The 10731-nt window shown below is 47.5% G+C and overlaps 1 protein-coding gene across 1 annotated transcript; it reads right to left on the reverse strand.

Annotated features, from left to right (window-relative positions):
• Positions 1-584: 584 nt before the first annotated feature.
• On the reverse strand, positions 585-2215 carry LOC123133834 (E3 ubiquitin-protein ligase ATL6). The gene has a single exon (XM_044553239.1). It carries the CDS (start codon positions 2091-2093, stop codon positions 879-881), a length of 1215 nt encoding a protein of 404 aa, XP_044409174.1. The 5' UTR covers positions 2094-2215; the 3' UTR covers positions 585-878.
• Between the last annotated feature and the right edge of the window lie 8516 nt (positions 2216-10731).

Consider the following 10731-nt stretch of genomic DNA (forward strand, 5'->3'; position numbering starts at 1 on the left):
TGCACAAGCTTGAGGCAAACATGGAGGGGAAGCGCGGCACGGCAGTCTGGTGTCCATGTGGATGTAAATCGAATTTAAATTTACAGCAGAATGTGTCCAGACAAACATAGGACGGACAAAATTTATGTTAACGTTGGCATGTTAGACCGTGGTTTTTGTCCCGCGAATTTAAACGAATCAAAGTGGACGAAATGGATGAGTTGACCTAAATCTTTTGTCCAACGTGTCCCGGACCCTTTGGGGGGACGCCTCCGGTGTTTGGTGAGAGCAACTGTTCCATCAGCTCCCACCAGCTCCTCGCGAGAACCTCTAGATGCTAGTGTCAGATCGATGTCATCGGTCGTCTCTTCCTCCGTATCAAAGTCATATTCACTAAACCACCGATCATTTCTTGTCCACATTTTCGTCTCTTCCTCCGTCTATTCGAGCCCGACCGACCGTGTGGTAAACGTTGATGATTAGTCCTTGTTTGCATTTATGAAGTTTGTTAACCTGTTCACAAGGAAAAGTGTCGTCTATCAGCATGGCTTTAAAGGGCACGCCCGTTTACTCATTTTACACGGCTTCTGTTACTTATGAGCTATGATGAAAATGAAAGAGGGTAACTAGACGTCCTGCCACCTGCCAAAGCTTGTCCAAAGAAAAAGAGGAGAAAAATGTACGTAGTGCTCCGTACTATACACTCTTGAATGAATTACACCAGGACCTAATAAATGGAGTTTAACCGGCGACTAATTAAAAGGTGTTTCTGTACAAAGTTTTCCCTAAATTGACCGCCGAAAAGAGGTTTTGCCCTAAATTCACCGCCGAAAAGAGGGTTAACGGCGACGACAGAGACGTGTTCCTAACTTTTGCCGTGCTTTTTACCACGTCAAAGTTCAAACACGGCGGCCGCCAAGTGGAAGTGGGCACGCCCCGCCGTCGCACTGCTGCTGTTCCGCGCCCGCTGTGCCGTCGCCGGCGCCCCTCGCGCCGCCTTTGCCGGCGGCGTCGGCTTCGCCACGCCGCGACGACCCCCACGCCGAGAACGAGAGTCCCAAGAACGATGACATGGTGATGGCGGGCCACCGGCCGGACTGCCCGAGCCGGACGCTCCTGCTGCCCCGGCGCGTGCTCCCGCCGGCGCGGTCTTCCCGAAACGCTTGCAGGCTCTTCGTGCGCCGCAGCTTGCCCGCCGCGACGACCTCCCGGAGGACGTGCTCCGGCAGCCTCAGCGTGTACCGCTCCGCGCTCTCGGCCGGCGCTGCCGCGAGCGAGTGCCCCGTGGTGTGCGAGCGCGGGAACTGCGCGGCGGGACTCCGGCCGGACTTGCTGCGCAGCGCGCGCTTCACGCTGCCGATGCGCACCAGCTCGGCCGCCTCCTCCCTCCTGACCCTCTCCTCCTCCGTCTCCTCGGCAGCATCGGTGATCACTACCGTCACTTGCTCTGGCGGCGCCGTGGTCGTTTCCTGCGCCGGCTGCGGCACCGACGTCGCGGCTAGTATATCCGGCTCCGGCATCGCCGACGCAGCGGCACCGGACGCCGCCGGAGCATCGGCGCCGGGGACAAGGTTCGCGCGGCAGACCGGGCAGGTGACGTGCGACGCGAGCCAGGCGTCGATGCAGTCCGCGTGGAACGCGTGCGAGCACTTGGGCAGGAGTCGGAGCGTGTCATCGTCGTCGAACTCGCTGAGGCACACGGCGCACTCCAGCTCGCCCTTGCCGACCTTGTGCTCCTTGACGTCGGCGTACGCCATGGTAGGGAGGGCCTCGAGCGCGGCGGGGTCCAGCCCTCTCATCCTCCTCGACCGCGCGGCGGTGAGGAACGTGAGGCCGCCCGGCCTGGCGCCGGGCACGCTGAGGTCCTCGCCGGGCCCGCCGAGCGGCCCGCCCGCGCAGCGCCGGATGTAGATCGAGAAGAACCCGAGGAAGAAGAAGGCGGTGACGAGCACGACGATTATGACCGCCATGGACGGGTTGAAGTTCTGGGGGTTGAAGTAGCTTGGGCCCTGGCCGGTCTGCTGCGCGGCCGCGATGTCGGCCGCCGCAGCGACGAGCATGATGACGAGGAGAAAGGAGCTGCCGCCATTGCGGTGGCCACGCGTCGTGTTCATGGATGGTGGTGGGTTTCTTCTCTTCTGTTTTTGGGTGCGGGACTGGGAGTATTAACGGAGGCGGCCGGCGAGGGATGGTGGAGTGCGGAGTGGATATTCATATGTGGGCGGGGCCGTGGGAAGAAGATAAAAAGTCCGCGCGCGTGCATACGGTGAGGAGCTGAGCAGGTGATCCAGGAGCCGCAAGGCCCGGCAAAGAGTCGTTAAATCCACCGCAAAACGGTCGCCGTACGAAAGGGAGAGGAAGATCGTTGTCATGGATGATCTAGATGATATTGATACGGAAGAAATGGCTGGTGAGGTGCTCTCGAGTAATGAGTTCCATTTTTATTTTATTTTGGAAACGGAGGCAAAACATTCTTGCCTCGTTTAATTTAATTAAGTAGAAGAATTGTCCAGTCAATTTTTAAAAAATCAGATAAAAACCATTTTAGTCCGTTGAGTGGTACATACAGAACACCTTCACACACTCCTCAATTTTATCCACGGACACGGATACCCGCGGATACCTGAAAAGAATGGGTTGGGTTGGATATGAATTTATACCCATGGGTAGCGTCTGAACCCGGCCCGACTAATGATGGATAGGGCATGGATGTAATTCCATACCCGTGGATATAACCGAACCCGACCTGTGAATGTACTCATCCATTTTTCTTTACTACTACTATATCTCTACTAAAGAATACAAAGGAAATTCCCCGATCCCACCAAGTAACTCCATGGTCCCTTCCCATTCTCATCTCTTTGGTAAATGACTCATCTTTAAGGATCATCTCGTCTCCTCTCCTCTCTTACTCCTCCCGCGGATTGCCGCCTGCAACAGCCAGCTCCACTGGCCGGTGATTGCCCAACTCCATAGACCCCCTCGACCACTCCATCTCAGTTTCTCCAAGCACACAACATACCATCAGTTCACACGTGTCATTCACACCAGCCCTTCGCAACCAGTTTCCCGGAGCTTTTCTCCATATGCATGTCTCTCCATATCTCTGTCGAGGATGCCCTTATTGACTTAGGGATCCTCGCTTTCCGGCGCGCCGGCCCGAAACTTGCAGCGTGGGAGGCGCTACTCGAGTGTGTGTGGCTTTGGACACCCCGAGCTTAGAGCCAAATGTGGTCTCGTGGCGTCTTGAGAGTAGTGGTCCGTTTTCCACGAAATCACTTTAACATGCCATCGTTCCCTCTCCTAGCTCGAAGCCTCTATCCCAGATTTGGTCGATTAGAATCCCGCTCAAGATTAGGACCTTCCTATGGCAGTGGATTTGTGGTCAAGTTCCTTCAGGGGTGGAGGTACTCAAACGTAGCGGCCCTGATGATGGTATTTGCCCCTTGTGCGACACAGAAGAAGACTCCAACCATATATTTTCTCTTGTGCCTTGGCTTAATTTCTCTGGAGTTGCTTTCGGGAAGTGATGGGTGGTGGGTGGTGCCACTCCAACTTCCCTGACCACTTCAAGGAGTTGAATGCCACGGCCTTGAATTTTTGCCGCATTAGGTGGCTTGGGATTGGGGCTCTTGCCTGGACGCTTTGGACGATTCGAAACAAGCTAGTCATTGAACACACCCCCTTGTGATGACCTACTGACACGATCTACAAACTTTGTGGTTTTTTGCAGCTTCGAAAGCCGGTTAGTCAGCCCCAAGACCGAGGCGCCATCGATGCTATCTCCGTGGGACTCGGGACCTTGGTGCTTCGGTTGTCGTCTCCCATGTCGTCGTCACCTCCGTAGCCGGACTAGGTGATGTCGTCTGCTCGTCTTATCACCTTTTCTTTTTTATTTTGGGCTCGTTGAGCTGGTGCCCCCAGCAAAACCTTTGTTGTGGTATGTTGTGTGTGTGTTTGTGCGTGAGTGCATTTGTATCCCGTGTGAACTCTATGTGACTTGTGGTGGTTTGCTTTTATCTATAAAGCGGGTCAAAGCCTTTTTTGGATATACGATCAAACTTTTGGTTCACAATAAAATGGTAAACCTGCAACTTTTTGCCCGTAACATCACAAATGTTTTATTAATGTAAAATATGCACAAATATTTTGTAGGATTGAAAGTATATCTAGAGGGGGGGTGATTAGACTACTTGACCAAATAAAAATCTAGCCTTTTCCCAATTTTAGTTCTTGGCAGATTTTAGCAACTTAGCACAAGTCAAGCAATCAACCTACACATGCAATTCTAAGAGTATAGCAGCAGAATGTAAAACAATTGCATATGAAGGTAAAGGGAGGAGTTTGAGGGAGCAAACGCAATGTTGACACGGAGATTTTTTAGCCGTGGTTCCGATAGGTGGTGCTATCGTACATCCACGTTGATGGAGACTTCAACCGATGAAGGGTAACGGCTGCGCGAGTCCACAGAGAGCTCCACCCATGAAGGGTTCATGAAGAAGCAACCTTGTCTATCCCACCATGGCCGTCGTCCACGAAGGACTTGCCTCACTAGGGTAGATCTTCACGAAGTAGGCGATCTCCTTGCCCTTACAAACTCCTTGGTTCAACTCCACAATCTTGACGGAGGCTCCCAAGTGACATCTAGCCAATCTAGGAGACACCACTCTCCGAGAAGTAACAAATGGTGTGTTGATGATGAACTCCTTGCTCTTGTGCTTCAAATGATAGTCTCCCCAACACTCAACTCTCTCTCACAGGATTTGGATTTGGTGGAAAGAAGATTTGAGTGGAAAGCAACTTGGGGAAGGCTAGAGATCAAGATTTATGTGGTAGGAATGGAATATCTTGACCTCAACACAAGTATAGGTGGTTCTCTCTCAGAAAAAGTATGTTGGAAGTGTAGGCATCTTCTGATGGCTCTCTCCACAAATGAAGAGTGGGTGGAGGGGTATATATAGCCTCCACACAAAATCTAACCATTACACACAACTTACCAAACTCGATGGGACCAAATCCTAAAACTTGGTCGGACCAATTTAGTAAATAATGTGACCGTTAGGATTTTCGGTGGGACCGACATGTCATCTCGGTGGGACCGATATGGTTACGGTTAGGGCATAACATAATCTCGGTGAGACTGATTACACAAACTCGGTGAGACCGATTTTGGTAATAGACACACAGAGGGCTGGTCATGCAAACTCGGTGGGACCAATTCGCTCATCTCGGTTAGACCAAAACGTTACGAAAGGGAAACTGTGAGTTTGCATTGCAATCTCGGTGGGACCGATCGCTCATCTCGGTTTGACCGAAACGTTACGAAGGGAAACAGAGAGATTGCAATCCCATCTCGGTGAGACCGAGATCCCCATCGGTGAGACCGAAAAGACTAGGGTTTGTGGCAGTGGTTGTGACATCTGAACTCGGTGACGCCGAATATATGGTTTCGATGGGGCCGAGTTTGACTTTTGGTTTGGGTCATATGTGGATGTGAGAAATTAGTTGAGGGCTTTGGAGCATATCACTAAGCATTTTGAGCAAGAAACTCATTAAGCAACACCTCATCCCTCCTTGATAGTATTGGCTTTTCCTATAGACTCAATGTGATCTTGGATCACTAAAATATATAATGTAGAGTCTTGTGCTTTGAGCTTGAGCCAATCCTTTTGTCCTTAGCATTTTGAGGGATCCACTTTTCTTATCCATGCCATGCCAATCATTGAGCTTTCATAAAATATTTATCTTGAAATAGCATTAGCTCAGTGAGCTATATGTTGTTAGGAATTACCAAAACCACCCAGGGATAGTTGCACTTTCAATCTCCTCCTTTTTGGTAATTGATGACAACATATAGATCAAAGCTTCAACAAATGATAATAAGATTGAAAAGCATCATCGCTTTGAGAAGTATGTGATAAGTAAGAGCTCCCCCTAAATTTGTGCATTATTAAAAATTTGCTTTGGACTGCAAATGCACAATGTGTTAGGACCATGGGTTACTCTTCCATGTCACATACATCTTGGTGGAGCGCTCAAAATGATAATAATTGAACACATGCACTCACCACCAAGAAAAGTGAATGATCATATAAGGATATAAGAGATAATATCATCCAACAAGCATTAAGGTAGCATATGATCAAACACATGATCATCCAAGTTTCTCACAAAAGTCATAATGTATCAATCAAACACACACAAAAATAAAGAAGTTCAACCACCAAAAACAAGAGAGATCAACAACAACACTCTCTCTCGAAGCCTATGATCTATACATTTTTCTCCCCCTTTGGCAAAAAGTTACCAAAAAGTTCAAAAATGCATAGTGCTAAACGACTCTCGGGCTTGGTATTCAAGAGGTGGTGTAGAGATGACTCCAAGGACGAAAGCATTAGTTGATGTAGCTGGAGCTGGTGGAGTGGGTGCTGGAGCTGGAGGCACTGAGGCTGTGGCAGCTGGTGCAGATGATGTAGCTCTGGTTTCTGGAACAGGCACTGCAGCAGATCTCTGTCCTCTGGGCACTCTAGCAAATGCATCTGTGGTAGACTTGCCCTTCTTCTTCTCCACATCCTCCTGAAGTTGCTCAACTGCAGTTTGGATTTCTGTGACCTTCACATCAAGTGCATAAAACTTCTGCTCTATGATTCTCTCCAAGCTCTCCTGGTTTTGAGTCAGAGTGGCCAAGCCCTTCTCAATCCTCAAGGTGGAGGAAATCAAGTAGCCAAGCTGGTCTTGCTTGCTCTTCAGAAACACTTGAGATGCCTCTTCAGCAGTTGGCATCTTTGCAGCTTTCTCTGCCTTTGCTTTCTCTCTCTTTTCATGTGCTTGCACAGATGATGGTTCCTCCTCATTCATCTCAACAGTGTTATCTTCAAATTCAGGGTATAGGGGTAGATGCTCCTTATCCAAAAGATATGTGACTGTGCCCATCTTTGAGTTAATGAGCTCCTGAATGTGTGGAGCATACCCACAACTCCTCTTCTGATCAGCTGTTGTTCTCTTGATTGTTTCCACAATCAGGCTCATGACTTTGAATTTCTGAGGTATATCAAACAAGTGCAGCAAGTTGATAGCACGACCTTTGATCATCTTGTGATCTCCTGACTTGGAAAGCAATGTGTGCCTAAGGATCCAGTTGATTGTAGGCAGACCAGACAACAAGAAGTGTACAAATTCAAGCTTGTGAGTTTCCAAAGCTTTATCTGGGATCTCTCTGTACATGTGAGCCATAGAGTTGTGATCTTTCTTCTTCTCTGCATATACATCCAAATCATCTTCAAATTCTTTTGGAGCATTGATCAACTCTGCTAATTCTTTAGCTGTGGATTGATACGTAGTACCTTCATACATCCAGACAATCTTCCCATCTGGGTAAAAGTGAGCTGTGGAGTAAAGCTGCATGATGAGCTCATCACTCCACTTGGTGAGCTTCTGGGCAACAAAGTCATCTACTCCACAAGACTTGAAGCTGTCATATACTCCTGGATAGTGAGCTTCATTCTTCTTGATGTAGTCCCAGTTGATCCATCTCATGTCACACACAATGGGCTTCTTGTCAAGCAAAATTGTCTCATAAAAATCTTGTTGCTCCTTTGTGTGGAATCTATAGTCAACTTCTGTCCTTCTCCTCACAGCATAAGGATCTGACTATCTCCATAATCTCAGTCCAACATCCTTCCTGATATGCATGTCTTCAGCTACATGATGGGCATCATTGTGTTCAGGAATCTTGGGATTCAACTTTCTCAAAACAAGAGAATCATCATCTTCTTCAGCAGCTTCAGGCACTGGGGCCTTGTTCTTCTCTAATGTGGGTATACTTCTGGTGTTCCTCTTGGGTTTAGGCTTTGGTGTTGGAGCAGCAGACTTGGGAGCAACTTTGGGCTTAGATGGAGCAGCCCCTGACTTGATTGCATCTCCCATTAGGTTCTGAGCTTTAGGAGCTAGTGCAGCATCCTCTTCCTCTTCTTCTTCCTCATCAAAATCTCTCCTCATAGAGGGCTTGCCAAGGGCTTTGGCAATAGTAGTTCTCACTCTTTTCTTCTTCTTATCTTGGCCAGCAGCTTCTTCATCAGACTCAATGGTAAACTTCATGGTTTCACTAGTGGCAACCTTCCTAGGTTTGGATGTAGGCACCCTCCTTGCACGTGCCTTCTTGTTCATGTCTGGCTTTGTGGTAGCAGCTATGTCATACTCCTTTTTCAGCACCTTCTTCTTAGAAGTGGCCTCATCCTCAACAGCAATGTAGTCCTCATCTTCAGAATCTGAGGTTTTCTTCTTCCTTGCCTTGGTTGCTGCCTTTGGCAAATTGCTGGGTGCGCTCTTGCTGCCATCATCATAACTGCTTGAGGGACTAGTGCCCTCACTCATCTGAGCTTGTTCCTCTGACTTGTTCTAGCTGTCACTTTGATCAGACATATTGCAAACTCTGACAGCAGACTCTTTGAATAGATGTAGATGAGGTAGAGTGGATGAGAATCACAAAGCACAGAGGTTTTTGCAAAATAATTGAGTTAAAAACTTAGTTTTAGTTTTCCACAGAAAGCATTTCGGAGCTACCGATTTGTAAACTCGGTGATACCGAAGCAGCTATTGGAACCTAAACTAGTGAACTCGGTCAGACTGAGTCACAGTTCGGTGGCAGCGAGTCTGCTGGGATTTCACAAAGAATCGATCTCGGTCACACCGATTTGCAATTCTCGGTCAGACCGAAAATCACATGTGCAATGGCCTAAGCCAAATCGGTGAGACCAATTTCTACAACTCGATTGGTCCGAGATGAATTCGGCGAAAACCTAACCCTAAATTTTCAAATCAAATCTAATCTACGGAGTGCTTTCGCTAGATAGAGAAATTTCAAAGGTGGCAAGATTCATGGCAAAGCAATGTGTTAGGAATCAGAGTTAAGAATAGCACAAAGTTTTAAGTTCATACCCTAGTTCGGTGGTGAACTTGCTACGTCGGCAACGGCGGGGCAGAATGCCGTTGACGGTGGCGGAGACCAGCAGCGGGAGGTCGCTGGCGACGAGGAGGACGATCTGGAGACCCGAAGAGGCAGTGTTGGTTGTGCGCGGGCGAAGGATTTCGGAAAAATTTCCAAAATTTGACCTGTGAGTATATATAGCCAGACCCTGTCGGTGTGACCGAGTGGAACAACTCGGTGGCACCGAGATGCAAAACTGCAAGCAGTTACTGCAACTCAGTGTGACCAAAAAGTTCTAACCGGTTGCACCGAGGTTGAAAACCTAGATCAACTTAGTGATCTCGGTATGACTGAAAAGGGAGAATCGGTCAGACCGAAATGCACAAAGAGGTTTTAGATGTTTAAGTCTTTGACGAATCGAGGACTCCGAGTGCCCTCACACAAAGTGGTTCGAATCTGACTTGATCAAACTTTGTGATGTAGCATGAATAGAGTTTGAGACAAGAAAAACATAGATAGCTAGAGAAGGTTCTTAGGCATTCTTGTCCATCCACTTGGCAAAAGAAAAGAATCCAAACAATCAAAGCAACAAGGGATGTCCTCGAATGAGTAAAATATGCAACCAACATGCTCACACAATAAAATGTCAAATGAAATATGTGGCAAAGCATGCACAACAAATTCTAGCATCTATCAAACAATTGGCGATGACTAGGTCATCTATATATGAGTATACTGACATAGGAGTCAAATGAGAACATTTGATCATAGGTCATACTCATCATTTAAGCACAAGTGGGGTTACCACTTTTACATAAAGCATTGTTGTGTTCACACCATTAGAGTTGCTTTAACTCTATTCTTAGAGTAAAGCTCCCCTTAGATGTGAGATCCCCCCTAAGAGGGATGAACTAACCTTGGGTTTTGTCGATGATTACTTCATGTAGGTGTTGAAGATGTGGATGCTTAATGTTGATGTAGATCATTTGGAGCAATCCATTGGAGTGAGTTACACTTTCAATACCTACACGGGTTAGTCCCACAAGGAACAAGCAAGGATATCCATAGACATAGAGTGATGCATACACAAGATGATGTCCATGAACGCATTAGTTTACCTTGTCCCTTGTCTTACTAACAAGAGGGTTTGTGACTCCTTGAACTAGTGCAAGATGTGGAAGTTGATTGCACTTGTCCTTGCCAAAATGATATGAGTGAAGTATGTTGGCGGAGTCACCCTCAAGGACTCTCTAGTTCTTCTTCTTTGGGATCCACATCATCTTGATGGGAATCCTTGGAGTTGTAGTTGTAATCGATGAAGTAGAACTTGATGTAGTCTTGGGAACCCACTTGACCAAGGCCTTAGGAGCTTCTTCAAATGCACCAATCTCCTCTTGAAGCTTGTCCTTGCCTTTTTTTGCTTGTGGTCTTGTGGTGGAAGATCATCTTGAGTTTGTGTCCCTTTGAAAGAAGTAGGATCATACTTCTCTTGTTGAGGAACAAACTTCGTCTTGGGGTATTGATCTTCTTCCCACTCAACCCCATTGGCATTGAACTTTTGTTCAAAACCAACACCTTGGTTCTTCCAGTGCCTTCCTTGCTTGCGTACAATTTCCTCGAATTGCTTACTTACGGCAAGACTCTTGTAAACACCTTTCTCTATAATTCCCTTCAATAAGCTATTTTCTTGCTCAAGTGTAACTTGGCTAAGAGAATCATTAGTGGAATCAACAGAACTACTAAAGCAACAACATTGGATTTAGCATGATTATTGTTACTACTAGAAGAAGAATCTTTCTTGTTCTTGTTACTAGACTTGACTTGTG

The sequence above is a fragment of the Triticum aestivum genome, chromosome 6B (assembly GCF_018294505.1).
Source record: "Triticum aestivum cultivar Chinese Spring chromosome 6B, IWGSC CS RefSeq v2.1, whole genome shotgun sequence".
Lineage (NCBI taxonomy): Eukaryota > Viridiplantae > Streptophyta > Magnoliopsida > Poales > Poaceae > Triticum > Triticum aestivum.